This window comes from Asterias rubens, chromosome 5 (genome assembly GCF_902459465.1).
Source record: "Asterias rubens chromosome 5, eAstRub1.3, whole genome shotgun sequence".
Lineage (NCBI taxonomy): Eukaryota > Metazoa > Echinodermata > Asteroidea > Forcipulatida > Asteriidae > Asterias > Asterias rubens.
Window position 1 is genome coordinate 9,902,394 of NC_047066.1, and position 21,028 is coordinate 9,923,421.

The window sequence follows — 21,028 nt, forward strand, 5'->3', positions numbered from 1 at the left end:
GTTTTTAGGTTTATTTTTCAAATAATTTTCGAAAACCTTTACATCAATTTATTTTGTCATTAATATTGATGGTTTAAAAGAGGGGATTGTTTTTCTCATTTTTAACCGGTGGTGGGTTTTTGTCACATTTGTTTTTGAAGCATTTTGAATGTAGTCTATCATTTGAATTTTTAGTGATTAAATCAGCAATAATAAGCAATGTGAATCGAAATGTTAAAAATTCTCTTCCATGTAATACAAGATCTTAAAATTACTACAGTCGGTCGACCCACGAACACAAGAGAGCGCTAAGACTTAGAGCTAGTTAGTATTACAGTCCATCAAGAACAAGAGTATAAACTCTGTTATTTACGTATAAAGCGCCGTAAAACATCTGGGCCCAATTTCATAGAGTTGCTAAGCACACAAATTTGCTTAGCATGAAATTTCGTCCTTGATAAAAACAGGATTATCAGCAAATATTCTATGAAATTGGGCCCAGTTGATGACATTTCCCTAATTAAGCACCATATCACCAACATAAAAACAATGTACACGCGCGCAGTAACAGTAAACGACGGAAAAGTTTCTTCAGATGGTGTAGCTGAAGACTTGATTCAAGTCCCCGTTCTCGTTTGAGAGGTCACTAATCGCGCCAACATAGCAAACAAACCGTTGTGGTCCCGAGAATGGCGCGCGGAACTACAGGTTGGGGAATGCCGAGCATTACAAAGCAATAGTTTTCTGGCGATGGCACGGGATTGGGACTTGAGTCAAGTCTAGTGTACCTGACAAACACGTCACTTCGGAGCTGACCAATCATAACACAGATTGAAAGTTTACGTCACTGCATGTTTATATAATGAAATCATTGTATCCAATGAAATCATTAGGTCTGTAAAATTTCATATTTAACTATCAAATATTATTATATTCCAAACAACATTGTTAGTTGTCATAAACTACGTTAGGCTAAAAGAATTGACGAAACAAAATCTCCCCGCGTAAAACTCCATTCGGTAGGTACCACAATGGTCCCGGAAGTTCGATTACGCACACGAATTCAATCTGTAGTCTATTCCATGCACGTGACATGTTGTTGACCTAAATACGTATTGCCCTTGAAAGGTTATTCAGTCAAGCGTTTGTTATTATGAAAACATGACAAGAGATTTAATTAAAAAGCTTTTCTTTTCAAGCGAGATAGCAGAGTTATATTTAAAGTTTTGAAAACAGGTGGACGTCGATAACGTTTTGTTCAACAATACGACGATGCAGCCAGCAACATCTGTTGCCTTTTAAAAGTGTGCGATATATAAAACGGCTCGAGGAGGAGACCACGCATAAGTGCTGCGGTTTAAAAGTCGAGTGAGGATACTGTAACAGTGGGTAAGTATTGTCAATAATTTTCTTGGATTTGGGAAGAAAGCCGTAAAAATAGTTTAAAGACGAACGAAAATGTCAAGTCGTGAACTTTGCTGAATTTCATTTCAAATGTTTTCAATGAACAAGGAAATCGAGTCATATTACTATAGATAGATTTCAACTGTGTAAAAAAAACAATCATTTCGAATACCCTAATACAGCGCTTTTCTGAGAGATTTGCGAATAACTCCGTTACGTAATCTCTCTCAAAACGTCACAGTTGGTAGCTCCAATTTCTTGCAGTTAAAATACAATTTCCGTTAAAAACATTCCGTCCAAGTAGCTGTTTAAATGGGAAGTATAAGTTTGGTAGCTCTTAAAATTATTTGGCGATAAAAAAAAAACTTGTTTTCGAAGCCTACATCAGATTTTGATAGTACAAAGTATTTTTAGAAACATTTTGAAGTAATGTGGTTATGTAAAAGAGATACCGGTTTTAGACCCTACAGTTTGAATCTACCATCTGTCTATAGTTTAAGCGGTTTAGTTCAACGGACCCATGAGCCATGATGTTGTTCACAACAGTGTGGGTTCGATACCCGGTCAGAGACAAGGCAAGTGCTTCGCAACAAGTTGAGAATGTAGTGCACTCTGATCTACTACCCTAGTACCCAGACTACAATGTGGATACACCCTTGGATTGTGAAGGGTGTAGTTCAGCCCCACGAGTAGGTGGCAGTCGATTTGGGTCAACACCCTCCCCTTAAAGTGGCCGTCCTTTTGATGTAGGCGATCTCTCGTAACAAATCTATATCATATAAAATGATTGTGTTCCCCTCTTTAAGGAGTTCTCAACGACGATTTTCACTACTGGTGTTTCTTCAGAAATGGCTTTTATTACTAAGCTCACGATACCTCTGCTGCTGGTAGCCTGTGCGATGAGAGGATACGAGTGCATTCTCGAAGGTGAAGAATTATTACATTTGAACCATTCAGTTAAAACTAAAACTAAACTAAATATTGGTAATTACTTAAAATAACTATTAGCATAAAACCTTACTTGGTAACGAGTAACGGGGAGAGGTTGATAGTATAAACATTGTGAGAAACGGCTCCCTCTGAATAAACGCAGTTTTCAAGAAAGAAGTAATTTTCCACGAATTTGACTTCGAGACCTCAAAAGTAGATTTTGGGATCTCGAAATCAAGCATCTGAAAGTACACATCAGCTTCGTGTGACAAGGGTGTTTTTTCTGTCATTATTTTCTCGCAACTTCGACCAATTGAGCTAAAATTTTCACAGGTTCGTTATTTTATGCATATGTTGAGATACACCAAATGAGAAGACTGGTCTTTGACAATTATTACCAATAGTGTCCAGTGTCTTTAATAGATGGAAATTTGCATCGGGGATACAAAACTTAAATTTTGGTTCAACCCATATACACCGATGTGTGTTAGCACTGTATACTCAGTACTTTCTCGAGCGCTGTAAAATAATCACAGGCGTGTTACTCGGTGGGATTCGAACCCACGACCTTTGCAATTCCGAGCAGTGTCTTACTACCAACTCGACCACCGAGATTGCCTGGTAGCTAGAGGCATCCGATATTTCTGCCGCGGGTACCGCAACGATTTAGATGGAAATTTGCATCGGGGATAAAGAATTTCAATTTTCCATTTACCGATGTGTGTTAGCACTTTATACTCTTAGTACTATTCCGAGCTCTATGTACAATTGTGTACACAAGTCTATGGGGAAATCTTAAGTACATTGACAATGGAATGAATAAAACATGTCTCAACAGGGATGCGTATTAATTGAGAATGTGGGTATACATGTCATTTGTTATAAGTGGTAATGAGGTGTTAGGCCGTATCCGATTTAGCGGCTACAGCTACGTCTACGGCTAATGCTAAGTGTGTTTAATTAAGGATGTCCTTATACTTAAAGGCAGCGGGCACTATTAGTAATTGTCAAAGACCAGTCTTCACACTTGGTGTATCTCAACATATGAATAAAATAACAAACCTGTGAAAATTTGAGCTCAATTGGTCGTCGAAGTTGCGAGATAATAATGAAAGAAAAAACACCCTTGTCACACGAAGTTGTGTGCATTCAGATGCTTGATTTCGTGACCTCAAATTCTAAATCCGAGGTCTCGAAATCAAATTCGTGGAAAATTAGTTCTTTCTCGCAAACTAAGTTATACAGAGGGAGCCATTTCTAACAATGTTTTATACTATCAACCTCTCCCCATTACTCGTTACCAATTGAGGTTTTATGCTAATAATTATTTTGACTAATTACCAATAGTGTCCAATGCCTTTAAACGCATGATGACGTTGAAATCCAGTCGTAGCCAATAGCTCTAGCCGCTTATTCGGTATTTTTTGTTTTGCAGGTGTGGAGTTTACGTGCAACGTAGACGAGTTCCGATGTGATAACAAACAACGTTGCATTTTGTATTCACAGCGATGTGATGGGGTAACACAGTGTAAAGATCATGAAGATGAGGAAAACTGCCCAGGTTTGTGCTCCCATTATTATTGCCATTAAAGACACTGGACACTATTGGTAACTAATCAAATAATTGTTTGCATAAAGACTTACTTGGTAACAAGCAATGGAGAGCTGTTGATAGTAATAAATAATTTTTTTTAATAATAAATGATGGTATAAAACATTGTGAGAAACAGCTCCCTCTGAAGCAACGTAGTTATCGAGAAAGAAGAAATTTTCCACTAAAATATTTGAATTTGATTTCGAGACCTCAAAATTAGATTTTGATCTCCCGAAATCAAGCATCTGAAAGCACACAACTTTGTGTGACAAGGGTGTTTTTCTTCAATTATCTCGCAACTTCGACGACCAATTGAGTTCAAATTTTCACAGGTTTGTTATTTTGTGCATAAATGCTGGTCTTTGACAATCACCAATAATGTCCACTGCCTTTAAAGGCACTGAACGCCTTTTTTAATGGTAAAAGACCACTTCACTTGGTGTATCCCATCATATGCATAAAATAAGAAATCTGTGACTGGTATCCTGCTTATTTAGCTAAGCACAAAATGTTTAAGCAATATTTTCTGCTAAAGCAGATCTGTGAAATATTATTGTTATTTTTAAATGTATGATAACATTTTGTCTTTAATACAGAGAGGTTGATGGATTTGTTGGAGGAGATGCTTGCCGAACGTCTGGAAAACCCCGACGACATGCCCCAGCTTTCGCGCTCGGCAGGGCAAGGCATACCAATCATTAGGAGTTCTAGGGGAAAGAATGTTCTTGTTGACATTATAGTACGCGAAGAAGATGAAAAAAATAGACCAAAAGGAAGTCTCCTGGATGAATAGCAGGAAGACTGTGCAAAGAAAGTAAGGCCGTATCTGAATTGGCGGCTACAGCTATACGGCTACGACTATTGCTAATAGTTGCTTGGTATACGCCAATGCATGATGATGCGGAAATCTAGCCGTAGCCATAACTGTAGTCGCTAATTGGGACACGACCTTTAAAGGCAGTGGACACTATTGGTAATTACTCAAACTAATTATTAGCATACAACCTTACTTGGTAATGAGTAATGGGGAGAGGTTGGTAGTATAAAACATTGTGAGAAACAGCTCCCTCTGAAGAGGAGTAGTTTTCGAGAAAGAAGTATTTTTCCACGAATTTGATTTCGAGACCTCAAGTTTAGAATGTGAGGTCCCGAAATCAAGCATCTAAAAGCACACAACTTCGTGTGACAAGGGTGATTTTTTCTTTCATAGTTATCTCGCAACTCCGACGACTGATCAAACTCAAATTTTCACAGGTTTGTTATTTTATGCATATGTCGAGATACAGCAAGTGAGAAGACTGGTCTTTGACATTTACCAATAGTGTCCACTGGCTTTATGTGGAGCAAGTTCGGGTTGCGACTATAGACTTGACGAGACCGACTGGACTAACCAGAAACCATAGAGCGCAGGGAGATTGACTACATCGAACCATGCACCGGAGAATGTTCGATAATTTTATGGTCAATTCGAGAGCTACGTCACAGTTTCTGGTCAAGTTTAGTCGCTCACCTGGACTTGCTCTAGGTTGAAAACTGAAAAAGTTGGGTTGTCGACGGGGAGTGGGGAATGAGGGGGAAGTGATGGCAAGCAGACTGAATGGTAAATTAAAAATGAGCTTGGTTAGGGGACAATTAAAAATCATGTTATCTTCACGTTTCATAAAACCAAACTACATGTATACCACAAAGTATTTTGAATTGTACTTTATGTATTGACGTCATCACACCACGATGATGAAACGCTGGAAAACTCACTTCTAAATTAACGAATGAACATTCCTGTTTGGACCTCTAGCAGAGGGCGCCCTACTCACATGACGTCATTTGCAACCTTTATGCCATAAGGGTTATTCAAATGAGCAGTTTATTTTATAGTGGAAAATATTTCTCTATAATGGTTCAGTCGTTTCATAAAGGGGAACTGGTCTTGGCCCAATTTTCATATCACTTAAAAAAATTATATTGAGAATACCAGTCACAAATTGTACACATGGTAGTTTGGCTGGTAATCTCAATCTGGTAAGCATAATTTTGTTGTGCTGAGTGACTTTGTGTGATAAAGCAGCTCTTTGAAATAGGGCCCTGGTAACTGACTGGCTATGAGGACGTATGCACATGACGTCATTTGAGCAGATTGATTTTGTTTTACCTCTAAGAGTGCGGTGTGATACCAGACTTATAATAACGCACAGACGGGGCCGGAAACGGCCACAGACTGCTGCCCAATGTAAACAAAAACTACACAATTCAATAAAAGGTGAATATGAAAAAGAAACCTCAAATAAAGACAAGAGTTATACTTATTTTGTTTGTTTGTGTGTGTGTTTTATTGGTGGTGGCTCGTTATCATTATTTTATTTATTTGCATAGTTTTTAAAGGGCTCACGTTTTCGACCATTTTGAATAATTTCCATTGGCCAATATTAAAATATAACTGTCGTCCACCCTAGCGTTGCCTAAAATGTACAGAGAAGCACATTTTCCAATTTCATCGAGTTGCTTAACAATTTCCTATTGAGCACAAAATAAAATGAGCAGGATAACCAGTCACAAACGATACATGTGAAGTGGTACATTTAGCTGGTTAAACCTTATATGTAAGCATAATTTTCTTGCGCTTACTTATTTTTTGCAGCTCCATGACTCCCCAAGTAACGTAAACAGATTTTACCAACATTTTTAATAGCTTGACTGGACAGCAAACAATTTCGTAGAGAACATGAGTCAAAAGTAGACTCTTTTGTATATTTTGGATAAAACAAATCTAACACTTTTTTTGGAGACGATAGGTGGCAGCCGCATGGCCACTTTCGAAACCACGGCTCAAGGGCTCCGGCTCAGGCTTCGTCAGCCTGATTAAACTCTCCTTCGGAAAGTGTACGTTTTCAAATTGAGCACAAGCCATAACCTGAACACCCAAGCCGTAGTTTCGAAAAAGCCACAGTGTCTTGAAGTCCCCTCTTTATTATGCAAATTCATCAAATCATTCCAGTAGGGCGCCTTCGCCTATATGGATCAAAAGAAGGTTGTTCATTGGCAAATTTTCTGCGCTGCGCGAACAAGTCTGTCATTTCCATTGTCATCGTATTAAACCCAAGATGGCGGCTGGGTGGCGTCATTACAATGGGTGCGTTCGTTTAGCTTCCCCGGGTCGACCCCGGTGTGTGGCGGTTTTTTTTTGTCCAGGACGAACGTGTGCAGAAAATTACCCACGGTTGTCCTGGAAAAAAAACGCCACACACCGGGGTCTACCCAGGGAAGCTAAACGAACGCACCCAATGTCTATTGGTGTATTACATTGGGACTCAGGGCCTTGTCACACGAGACAACTTTTACAAGCAACGTGGAGGTAATCAACTGCAGTTCATGCTACACCAGACCACTGACAGCACATGGGTAATCTTTCAAACAATGTCATACGTACGATCCCTAAAAAGAATGTTATTTTGAGCATTCAACTGTGAATGCCTTTTTCATCTTGGAGATTGCCTGGAACTTGTTGCCTTTACTGCCTCATGTGACATACGGGCCTTAATCTTATGAACCTTCTACACAACCCACCTCCACACCAGCAGGTCAACGTTTCCCGCCATTTTTTTAAGTTAAATTCTTTGCGTAGGGCCTATTATTTTGACTCTCAAAATGGAGCACAGGATATAGGCGTGTGTACGTGTATAAAAAGGGAAGAGTGAAATCACAAGTGCGGGATAGGCGTGTACGTGTATGGACGAGTGAAATCACAAGTAGCCGTGTGCAAGTAAATCATAGATGAGACAATGCGGGCAGAAAGCTATTGTTGTGGTAGGCATACTCTATGAAAAAAAGCATCAATATAAAAAGGAGAAACAGAAAAGAGTGAAAAGGGAACAGTGAAGATGATGGGGGGAAAAGACTACTGAAAAACTGTTTGAAACAAACGAAACTTCAATCTGTCTTTAAATGACCCCAGCCCCCTCTGGTTTTCTCTCCAGCTATCTCGAGTTTTTTAATTACTCGTCCTAAATTAAAAATAGCCGTATTTTTTTTAATAAAATCGACCCCAGGCAGTTCTTTTCTCCACCAGTCTGCAGCGAAATAGCGATGTTTAATAAGAGTGCAGGAAAATTCGAAAATATTTTCGGCCGTATGGATGCCATCGAAAAAATTTACATTGAATTATTTTATCAAATAAGTTTGATAATAAACCATCATTATGACTGTTTGTTTTATAAGTGGGAGACAGAGTTATCTGGGGGTTTTTGACAATGCCGTAGGCGATGGTTATAATCGTTAAAATGGATCTTTCTTTCCTGTTTTATTTTTGTGCATTTTTGTTATAGCAGGAAGGGGGAATAGGAAGGGTTGGAAATGAGGGATAACAGTTAAAACTTCATAACAAAACGATTCTTTTTCCAGTGATAACTATTATGCTGATCCACTCAGAAAGCACGGGGGTGGGGGGGGGGGGTATTAAGGGGGTCCAAGCGACCCCCCCCCTCCCGCCCCCTCCGAGATCTGGGCAGACCAATGTCATATTTTATTATGTGTTGTTTGAAATAAGCACAAACCAATGACGATATAATTTGATGTATGGGGCCCATTTTATTTTTTACTGAGCTGTCTACCCCTATGTTGGCGGTCTGCCTATTGTTTCAATATCTTTGTTAGGGTGCACAACGACCTCCGGATTATCGTGCCGGTGTCAGATCCAATTGTGTCCACCATGCAATACTGTCCGTTCTGGACACTTTTGCATATGCAATTGTGTCCGGGGCTATGCAAAAACCGTCCGGCGGACATGTACATGACTATAGGCCTACACGTAATAATGTGCGCGTGTAAGCGAGCGTGCATGCACTGAACACCTACGTATATGCAGCATGAATATTCACGTATTATGATTGCAGCGAATATCCAACGGCCGAACATTTCCGTCCGGCGGACATTATTGCATATGCAATAATGTCCTCCGGATTGTAGTGCATAATTGCATGCGACACCGGCGCTCTACCAACTGAGTTGTGTAACCCTATGTTGACAGTGTAATCCCTAAGGGGTGCGTTTGATTAGCTTCCCCGGGTCGACTCCGATCTGCCCCGGTACGTTCGAATAGCTTTGACGTCATTCCAAGTGCTCACCCGGGTCAGCCCCCAGTGCCCAACTTGTGGAACGAGGTGCATGACGTCACCACGAGAGGGTGAGTGATCGTTCGATTAGCTCTTGTCAGGGGCTCACCCGAATGAGCACCGCGGGGTCGACGCAGGGAGCTAATCGAACGCACCCATTGAGAATTTAGCCATTTCAACCGTACTGTCGCGTAGCCAGGGATCACACCCAAGTTAACATAATACAACCTGTAATGAAATGGCAGCTAGGGGGTCATCTTAAAGAGATGCGACTTTTTATTTCAGATATCGTACAATAAACCACAAGGGATACTGACTATAGGTTATGTTTAAACGAAACAAGGTTCCTGAACTGTTACACCAACGCCAACGACCAACTGGTAGTGTTGTTAAAACAATACTTGTTATTGAACATCAGTTAGCGTCCAAACAGCTTCTATGATTTTAATTGTATTTATATTGTGTTTTCTTTATTATTTTTTAATTATTATTATCAAGAACAACACCGCAAAGCGATCGATACGTTGTTGATTATTTGTCCGGAAACACGCGGGAACCAAAATGTTATTTCACCTGTAAGAAATTCAGTGGTGTCATGAAACATAACGACTGGAGCTGGCGACTACGAGACAGTGAGTATGAAGCTACTCGCCTAGTACGAATCTACGAAAAGACGATCTTTGAGGTAAGTTTTGTACGTTTTGTTCTTAAATGCCCGTTTGGTAATAGTCAATGAACAGTTTTCTAACTTGTATTCCAACATATGCATGCAAAAACAAATCTGTAAAAATTTTGACTCAATTGGTCATCGAAATTGAAAGAGAGTAATGAAAGAAAAACACCCTTGTTGCACAAATGTGTGTGCATTCAGATGCCTAAAGAGGCTTGAAGTCTTTTATTTGATTGAGTTAGAAATTACCTCTTTCTCAAAAACTACACTACTTCAGAGGGAGCCGTTTCTTACAATGTTTTACACTATTAACAGCTCTCCATTGATCGTTACCAAGTAAGTTTTTATGCTATTGTGGATTGTACCTGCGTGGACATAACCTAAATGTCAGTTATATTGTATCATGTACATCTACATTTCTATAGGTAGAAAACAATCAAACATTTCCAGAAACCAAAGATATACTTTCCATTTCAAATTATATTTCAAGTCACATTATATCTTAAAGACACTAGACACTATTGGTAATTGTAAAATACCAGTCGTCTCACTTGGTATCTTGCATAAATTAACAAACCTGTGAAAGCTTGAGCTCAATTGGTTGTCGAAGTTGTGAGATAACAATGAAAGAAAAAAACAATTTTAATCTGAGGTCTCGAAATCAAATTCGTGGAATACCACTTCTTTCTCGAAAACTACGTAACTTCAGAGGGAGCAGTTTCTCACAATGTTTTATACTTCCAACAGCTCCCCATCTCGTAACCAAATAAGGTTTTATGCTAATAAATATTTTGAGTACCAATAGTGTCCACTGCCTTTAAATGAATGAATTTTTGGATGAACTGGTTTTCAATTATTTACAGCAATGAACTACACAAGAGTTCAGATATGTGTCATCGTGGTATTCTGCCTTGCACTAGTGCTAGTCCAGGGTGGAAAAACTACACAAGAAAATCAAACGGGTAAGCCATTAACAATCAATGATGTTGCTTAGTTCATATCATAATTTTACTTGGTCGAAGTGTGGGGAAGTTCTACAAGTGTAGGGGCCACGTATTGTGATCTGCGTTTTCCTGTACCAAATAAATTATGGTCTACGTTTCAACTGGGACATACTCGTCTAATTATCTGGAGAAGTCACACAAACCGATAGGCGATGGATCATTCAGTATGCTCGGGCCAACTATCAAGAACCACTTACCACAGACCATCCTCCCCACCAACAGTTCATGCTTTCAAGCGCAATCTCAAAATTCCGTGTGGCTGATTTCACAAAGAGCTGATGGTGGTCTTAGATGTGTATAAAGCTTATTAAAGTGTGATGCTTCACACTACGGCAATAATTTTTATTAACAACAGCTCTTTGACACAGTGGGCAAGTGGTTGAGCGTCACTTGTCACTTTCCATAAAACCCAGTAACCGGATTCCGGGGTTAGAGAGGCTGACTCATTTCTAGTCAGAGTGACCATGAGCATGGTTTGAAATGGGATTTAAACATTCTGATTCTGCGTCAGGTTGACCCTCGCTGTGTCCTTTTGTCACAAGCTCCGGAAAATATTGACCCGAAAATAGGCGAGGGGTGGATTTCAAAACGAGTTAAGATTAGTGTTATCTCGAGATAGGACGAATTACTTGTCCTCACTTTATAGGACTAGCCATCAGTTTGTAATAACTCCTCAAGAGTCCTGAGACCAGTCCTAAGTTAGGACTATCTCTATGAAACCAGTCCTAAGTTAGGACTATCTCTATGAAACCAGTCCTAAGTTAGGACTATCTCTATGAAACCAGTCCTAAGTTAGGACTATCTCTATGAAACCAGTCCTAAGTTTGGACTATCTCTATGAAATCGACCAAGATCGGGTCATTCTGATCTTGGTGGATTTCACAAATAGTTTAGTCATATCTCGTCCTAACTATAAGGACTAGCCTAAACAAATTAAATCTCATATAACTGCCCTATAAAAGTTAGGACAAGTCCTATAACACTTTGTGAAATCGATCCCAGGCCCCTAAGCGATCCGGAACCGGGTGAATTTTGATCCTGGGGGGAATTTTACAAGACTAGTCATATCTCGTCCTAACTTTTATAGGACTAGCCTTAAGTTTTAAATATCACCTATTACTTGTCATAGTAAAGTTAAGACTAGTCCTAACTCTGTGAAATCGATCCCTGGACATCTAAGATGGACAATCTTCTCTTCTGATCTTCAGCACTTGAATGTCATGATGATTACGTACCATGCGATGAGGGAACTAGATGTATTCATTTATCCTGGATCTGTGACACGGTGACTCAGTGTCAGGATAGATCGGACGAGAGAAACTGTTTAAAAGAAGGTAAAACCACTTTAAAAAATGTGTAATTAATAATTTCAGCAAAAAACAATATCAAAATCCACTGAAACGTAAATCTTAAAGAAACATCCAGAAACGGGTTGGATAAAAATTAGTTCGGGCCAGTGATTTGGTCAAAAGGGGCAAAACAAGATCTTCAACAGCGTCATTTGTCTACAAATTAAGTATGGCAATTGTAAATGTTACATGAAACCGAACCATGAAAGTTAATTAAATAAGGAAAACATTGGTTTAATTACCCCGAAGCAATACCTGTACATGTAAGTATTAACACACCTACTAGAACAAAACCGGTGAACAAATTACATAGCAAACCCTCCCCTAACGAAAAAGTTTGTCAGCAAAAGTGCCTGCAACATAGCCATTGCAAACAAACATGTCCCTCACTGCATAGTCCACAAGAATATTTACCCAGAATTGTACATTCTGTTGTAGGTTACTATGGAGAATTAATTCAAAAGCTGTTTCAGCCAGACAGTGACGTAAGCGAGCAAGAATCCTACTCATCCGTCACGAGCGAACCCGATTCGACTAATGACGTCAACACGAGCCGAGAGGATCATGGAAAAAGTGATCTGGGGCAGGAGAATCAGCGTGGAGGGGGCTATGACGAAGGCCCGAATGATAACCACGTGACAATGAATGTGGATAACGGGGAAGAGTCAACCCTCCAGCCCGGTGTAAGCAACTATGAAACCCCCGATGTGATGGATGAAGGACTGCCGAGGTTTGAGCCTTTTATAGGCGACAGTGTTGCGTCCAAGCCGGACAATATGGATGCTAAACGGCCCGAAAAGAGTGATATTCAGCCGAAGGTTAGCCCTGCTCCAGCAGATACTCCTGAGTATGTTGTAGGACCATGCAGATGTGCAAACCTGACGACTGATACGAGCCAAAATAATGACAGGGAAGATGAAATATCCTCTGTTGATGGCAAGACCACTACAGAAACAACCATCAAAAAGACGGATTGCCATGCCACAACTACAACAACCAACAATGAGGCTGGTGGAAAGACCACCACTGCAACAACCAAAAATAAGGCTAGTGGAAAGACCACCACTGCAACAACCACCCATGAGGCTGATGGTAAGAAAACCACTGCAACAACCAACACTGAGGCTGGTGGAAAGACCACCACTGCAACAACCAACAATGAGGCTGATGGAAAGACCACCACTGCAACAACCAATGAGGTTGGTGGAAAGACCACCACTGCAACAACCAACAATGAGGGTGGTGGACAGACCACCACTGCAACAACCACCCATGAGGCTGATGGTAAGAAAACCACTGCAACAACCAACACTGAGGCTGGTGGAAAGACCACCACTGCAACAACCAACAATGAGGCTGATGGAAAGACCACCACTGCAACAACCAATGAGGTTGGTGGAAAGACCACCACTGCAACAACCAACAATGAGGCTAGTGGAAAGACCACCACTGCAACAACCACCCATGAGGCTGATGGTAAGAAAACCACTGCAACAACCAACAATGAGGCTGGTGGAAAGACCACCACTGCAACAACCAACAATGAGGCTGATGGAAAGACCACCACTGCAACAACCACCAATGAGGCTGGTGGAAAGACCACTACTGCAACAACCAACAATGAGGCTGGTGGAAAGTCCACCACTGCAACAACCAGCAATGAGGCTAGTGGAAAGACCACCACTGCAACAACCAATGAGGCTGGTGGAAAGTCCACCACTGCAACAACAACCCATGAGGCTGGTGGAAAGACCATCACTGCAACAACCAACAGTGAGGCTAGTGGAAAGACCACCACTGCAACAACAACCAATGAGGCTAGTGGAAAGACCACCACTGCAACAACCACCAATGAGGCTGGTGGAAAGACCACCACTGCAACAACCACCAATGAGGCTGGTGGAAAGACCACCACTGCAACAACCAACAGTGAGGCTAGTGGAAAGACCACCACTGCAACAATCAACAACGAGGCTAGTGGAAAGACCACCACTGCAACAACCAACAATGAGGCTGGTGGAAAGTCCACCACTGCAACAACAACCAATGAGGCTGGTGGAAAGACCATCACTGCAACAACCACCAATGAGGGTGGTGGACAGACAATCACTGCAACAACAAACAACGAGGCTAGTGGAAAGACCGCCACTGCAACAACCACCAATGAGGCTGGTGGAAAGACCACCACTGCAACAACCACCAATGAGGCTGACGGAATGACCACCAATGCAACAACAACCAATGAGGCCGATGGACAGACCACCACTGCAACAACCACCAATGAGGCTGGTGGAATGACCACCACTGCAACAACAAGCAATGAGGCTAGTGGAAAGACCACCACTGCAACAACCAATGAGGCTGATGGAAAGACCACCACTGCAACAACCAATGAGGCTGGTGGAAAGACCAACACTGCAACAACCACCAATGAGGCTGGTGGAAAGACCACCACTGCAACAACCAATGAGGCTGGTGGAAAGACCACCACTGCAACAACCAATGAGGCTCGTGGAAAGACCATCACTGCAACAACCACCAATGAGGGTGGTGGACAGACCATCACTGCAACAACCAACAACGAGGCAAGTGGAAAGACCACCACTGCAACAACCACCAATGAGGCTGGTGGAAAGACCACCACTGCAACAACCACCAATGAGGCTGACGGAATGACCACCAATGCAACAACAACCAATGAGGCCGATGGACAGACCACCACTGCAACAACCACCAATGAGGCTGGTGGAATGACCACCACTGCAACAACCAACAATGAGGCTAGTGGAAAGACCACCACTGCAACAACCAGCAATGAGGCTAGTGGAAAGACCACCACTGCAATAACCAATGAGGCCGGTGGACAGACCACCACTGCAACAACCACCAATGAGGCTGGTGGAATGACCACCACTGCAACAACCATCAATGAGGCTAGTGGAAAGACCACCACTGCAACAACCAATGAGGCTGGTGGAAAGACCACCACTGCAACAACCAATGAGGCTGGTGGAAAGACCAACACTGCAACAACCACCAATGAGGGTGGTGGACAGACCACCACTGCAACAACCACTAACGAGGCTGGTGGAATGACCATCACTGCAACAACCAACAATGAGGCTAGTGGAAAGACCACCACTGCAACAACCAATGAGGCTGGTGAAAAGACCACCACTGCAACAACCAATGAGGCTGGTGGAAAGACCAACACTGCAACAACCACAAATGATGGTGGTGGACAGACCATCACTGCAACAACCAACAACGAGGCTAGTGGAAACACCACAACTGCAACAACCACCAATGAGGCTGGTGGAAAGACCACCACTGCAACAACCACCAATGAGGCTGGTGGAAAGACCACCACTGCAACAACCACCAATGAGGCTGACGGAATGACCACCAATGCAACAAGCACCAATGAGGCCGGTGGACAGACCATCACTGCAACAACCAACAGTGAGGCTGGTGGACAGACCATCACTGCAACAACCAACAACAAGGCTGGTCGAAAGACCACCACTGCAACAACCACCAATGAGGCTGGTGGAATGACCACCACTGCAACAACCAACAATGAGGCTAGTGGAATGACCACCACTGCAACAACCAGCAATGAGGCTAGTGGAAAGACCACCACTGCAATAACCAATGAGGCCGGTGGACAGACCACCACTGCAACAACCACCAATGAGGCTGGTGGAATGACCACCACTGCAACAACCACCACTGAGGGTGGTGGAAAGACCGCCATTCCAACAACCAACAATGAGGCTGGTGGAAAGACCATCACTACAACAACCAGCAATGAAGCTGGTGGAAAGACCACCACTGAAACAACCAACAATGAGGCTAGTGGAAAGACCACCACTGCAACAACCAGCAATGAGGCTAGTGGAAAGACCACCACTGCAATAACCAATGAGGCCGGTGAACAGACCACCACTGCAACAACCACCAATGAGGCTGGTGGAATGACCACCACTGCAACAACCAACAATGAGGCTAGTGGAAAGACCACCACTGCAACAACCAGCAATGAGGCTAGTGGAAAGACCACCACTGCAATAACCAATGAGGCCGGTGGACAGACCACCACTGCAACAACCACCAATGAGGCTGGTGGAATGACCACCACTGCAACAACCATCAATGAGGCTAGTGGAAAGACCACCACTGCAACAACCAATGAGGCTGGTGGAAAGACCACCACTGCAACAACCAATGAGGCTGGTGGAAAGACCAACACTGCAACAACCACCAATGAGGGTGGTGGACAGACCACCACTGCAACAACCACTAACGAGGCTGGTGGAATGACCATCACTGCAACAACCAACAATGAGGCTAGTGGAAAGACCACCACTGCAACAACCAATGAGGCTGGTGAAAAGACCACCACTGCAACAACCAATGAGGCTGGTGGAAAGACCAACACTGCAACAACCACAAATGATGGTGGTGGACAGACCATCACTGCAACAACCAACAACGAGGCTAGTGGAAACACCACAACTGCAACAACCACCAATGAGGCTGGTGGAAAGACCACCACTGCAACAACCACCAATGAGGCTGACGGAATGACCACCAATGCAACAAGCACCAATGAGGCCGGTGGACAGACCATCACTGCAACAACCAACAGTGAGGCTGGTGGACAGACCATCACTGCAACAACCAACAACAAGGCTGGTCGAAAGACCACCACTGCAACAACCACCAATGAGGCTGGTGGAATGACCACCACTGCAACAACCAACAATGAGGCTAGTGGAATGACCACCACTGCAACAACCAGCAATGAGGCTAGTGGAAAGACCACCACTGCAATAACCAATGAGGCCGGTGGACAGACCACCACTGCAACAACCACCAATGAGGCTGGTGGAATGACCACCACTGCAACAACCACCACTGAGGGTGGTGGAAAGACCGCCATTCCAACAACCAACAATGAGGCTGGTGGAAAGACCATCACTACAACAACCAGCAATGAGGCTGGTGGAAAGACCACCACTGAAACAACCAACAATGAGGCTAGTGGAAAGACCACCACTGCAACAACCACCAATGAGGCCGGTGGACAGACCATCACTGCAACAACCAACAGTGAGGCTGGTGGACAGACCATCACTGCAACAACCAACAACGAGGCTGGTCGAAAGACCACCACTGCAACAAACATCAATGAGGCTGGTGGAAAGACCACCACTGCAACAACCAATGAGGTTGGTGGAAAGAACACCACTGCAACAACCAATAAGGCCGATGGACAGACCACCACTGCAACAACCACCAATGAGGCTGGTGGAATGACCACCACTGCAACAACCAACAATGAGGCTAGTGGAATGACCACCACTGCAACAACCAGCAATGAGGCTAGTGGAAAGACCACCACTGCAACAACCAGCAATGAGGCTGGTGGAAAGACCACCACTGAAACAACCAACAATGAGGCTAGTGGAAATACCACCACTGCAACAACCAGCAATGAGGCTAGTGGAAAGACCACCACTGCAATAACCAATGAGGCCGGTGGACAGACCACCACTGCAACAACCACCAATGAGGCTGGTGGAATGACCACCACTGCAACAACCAACAATGAGGCTAGTGGAAAGACCACCACTGCAACAACCAATGAGGCTGGTGGAAAGACCACCACTGCAACAACCAATGAGGCTGGTGGAAAGACCAACACTGCAACAACCACGAATGAGGGTGGTGGACAGACCACCACTGCAACAACCACTAATGAGGTTGGTGGAATGACCATCACTGCAACAACCAACAATGAGGCTAGTGGAAAGACCACCACTGCAACAACCAATGAGGCTGGTGAAAAGACCACCACTGCAACAACCAATGAGGCTGGTGGAAAGACCACCACTGCAACAACCACCAATGAGGGTGGTGGACAGACCATCACTGCAACAACCAACAACGAGGCAAGTGGAAAGATCACCACTGCAACAACCAATGAGGCCGATGGACAGACCACCACTGCAACAACCAACAACGAGGCTAGTGGAAAGACCACCACTGCAACAACCAATGAGGCTGGTGAAAAGACCACCACTGCAACAACCAATGAGGCTGGTGGAAAGACCACCACTGCAACAACCACCAATGAGGCTGGTGGAAAGACCATCACTGCAACAACCAACAACGAGGCTAGTGGAAAGACCACCACTGCAACAACCAATGAGGCTGGTGAAAAGACCACCACTGCAACAACCAATGAGGCTGGTGGAAAGACCACCACTGCAACAACCAACAATGAGGCTGACGGAATGACCACCAATGCAACAACCACCAATGAGGCCGGTGGACAGACCATCACTGCAACAACCAACAGTGAGGCTGGTGGACAGACCATCACTGCAACAACCAACAACGAGGCTGGTCGAAAGACCACCACTGCAACAACCATCAATGAGGCTGGTGGAAAGACCACCACTGCAACAACCAATGAGGTTGGTGGAAAGACCACCACTGCAACAACCAATGAGGCCGATGGACAGACCACCACTGCAACAACCACCAATGAGGCTGGTGGAATGACCACCACTGCAACAACCAACAATGAGGCTAGTGGAATGACCACCACTGCAACAACCAGCAATGAGGCTAGTGGAAAGACCACCACTGCAATAACCAATGAGGCCGGTCGACAGACCACCACTGCAACAACCACCAATGAGGCTGGTGGAATGACCACCACTGCAACAACCACCACTGAGGGTGGTGGAAACACCGCCATTCCAACAACCAACAATGAGGCCGGTGGACAGACTATCACTGCAACAACCAACAGTGAGGCTGGTGGACAGACCATCACTGCAACAACCAACAACGAGGCTGGTCGAAAGACCACCACTGAAACAACCACCAATGAGGCTGGTGGAAAGACCACCACTGCAACAACCACCAATGAGGCTGGTGGAATGACCACCACTGCAACAACCAGCAATGAGGCTAGTGCAAAGACCACCACTGCAATAACCAATGAGGCCGGTGGACAGACCACCACTGCAACAACCACCAATGAGGCTGGTGGAATGACCACCACTGCAACAACCAACAATGAGGCTAGTGGAAAGACCACCACTGCAACAACCAATGAGGCTGGTGGAAAGACCACCACTGCAACAACCAATGAGGCTGGTGGAAAGACAACCACTGCAGCAACCAACACTGAGGGTGGTGGAAAGACCACCACTGCAACAACCACCAATGAGGCTGGTGGAAAGACCACCACTGCACCAACCACCAATGAGGCTGGTGGAAAGCCTACCACTGCAACAACAACCAATGAGGCTGGTGGAAAGACCATCACTGCAACAACCAACAACGAGGCAAGTGGAAAGATCACCACTGCAACAACCAATGAGGCTGGTGGAAAGACCATCACTGCAACAACCACTAACGAGGCTGGTGGAAAGACCACCACTGCAACAACCAATGAGGCTGGTGGAAAGACCACCACTGCAACAACAACCAATGAGGGTGGTGGACAGACCACCACTGCAACAACCACCAATGAGGCTTGTGGAAAGACCATCACTGCAACAACCAACAATGAGGCTGGTGGAAAGACCACCACTGCAACAACCAACAATGAGGCTGGTGGAAAGACCACCACTGCAACAACCAACAATGAGGCTAGTGGAAAGACCACCACTGCAACAACCAATGAGGCTGGTGGAAAGACCACCACTGCAACAACCAACAATGAGGCTAGTGGAAAGACCACCACTGCAACAACCAATGAGGCTGATGGAAAGACCACCACTGCAACAACCAACAATGAGGCTGGTGGAAAGACCACCACTGCAACAACCAACAATGAGGCTGGTGGAAAGACCACCACTGCAACAACCAACAATGAGGCTAGTGGAAAGACCATCACTGCAACAACCAACAATGAGGGTGGTGGAAAGACCACCACTGCAACAACCAACAATGAGGCTGGTGGAAAGACCACCACTGCAACAACCAATGAGGCTGGTGGAAAGACCACCACTGCAACAACCAACAATGAGGCTGGTGGAAAGACCACCACTGCAACAACCAACAATGAGGCTAGTGGAAAGACCACCACTGCAACAACCAATGAGGCTAGTGGAAAGACCATCACTGCAACAACCAATGAGGCTGGTGGAAAGACCACCACTGCAACAACAACCAATGAGGGTGGTGGACAGACCACCACTGCAACAACCAACAATGAGGGTGGTGGACAGACCATCACTGCAACAACCAACAACGAGGCAAGTGGAAAGATCACCACTGCAACAACCAACAATGAGGCTGGTGGAAAGACCATCACTGCAACAACCACCAATGAGGCTGGTGGAATGACCACATCTTCAGTTGTGAACACTATCGCTACATATGACCCCAATATGACCTTTCCAACAGCCAGTCCAGATTTGGTCACCACCGTTATTATTAGCAGTACAAAGTCAAACATGTCTACAGTTGTTTTAACCCACTCCGAACCTAACATGACAACTGCTATCATCACCAGTCCGGGTGATGTCACGGATTTAACAAGTCCCTCACAGTCTGGAATAACCTCTTATGAGGTCACCAGTGCGAGAGAAGACCAGACGACCGTCCAGGTCAACAGTCCAGAACCCCAAGATGTCAGTGTAGGCTTGACCAACCCCGTGTCGAAAGTGACCGAGGCTGTTATTAGAAGTACTCACCCCATTCTAATTATAACGAAACAGAGGGACTTCCGCAAGCAAAGTAGGAGGAATAAGCGAGCTTTGAGGAGATGGAGATTAAAGGAGAGAATGAGGCGGGCAATGGAAAGGATGAAAAGACTGAAAGCCAGAATGGAAAAGAGGAACAAGAAAATGATGGAGAGAATTGTGAAAATTGAGGACAGGAATAAGAAACGAGCTGAAAGGGAAGTAGAGAGAGTGGTTAAGAAAAGCAAGGGAAGAAATATCAAAAAGGACAGAGGCCCATAA

General features: G+C 44.0%; 2 protein-coding genes across 2 annotated transcripts; both read left to right on the forward strand.

Moving 5' to 3' along the window:
• The first annotated feature begins 1,319 nt into the window (after positions 1-1,319).
• LOC117289918 lies at positions 1,320-4,890 on the forward strand. The gene is made up of 4 exons (XM_033771116.1): positions 1,320-1,368; positions 2,190-2,310; positions 3,749-3,874; positions 4,504-4,890. The coding sequence occupies exons 2-4, from the start codon at positions 2,232-2,234 to the stop codon at positions 4,698-4,700; spliced, it is 402 nt and encodes a 133-aa protein (XP_033627007.1). The 5' UTR covers positions 1,320-1,368; positions 2,190-2,231; the 3' UTR covers positions 4,701-4,890.
• A 10,543-nt stretch (positions 4,891-15,433) lies between these two features.
• On the forward strand, positions 15,434-21,028 carry LOC117290137 (sericin-2-like). The gene is made up of 4 exons (XM_033771392.1): positions 15,434-15,541; positions 16,508-16,729; positions 18,788-18,947; positions 20,469-21,028. The coding sequence occupies exons 1-4, from the start codon at positions 15,434-15,436 to the stop codon at positions 21,026-21,028; spliced, it is 1,050 nt and encodes a 349-aa protein (XP_033627283.1).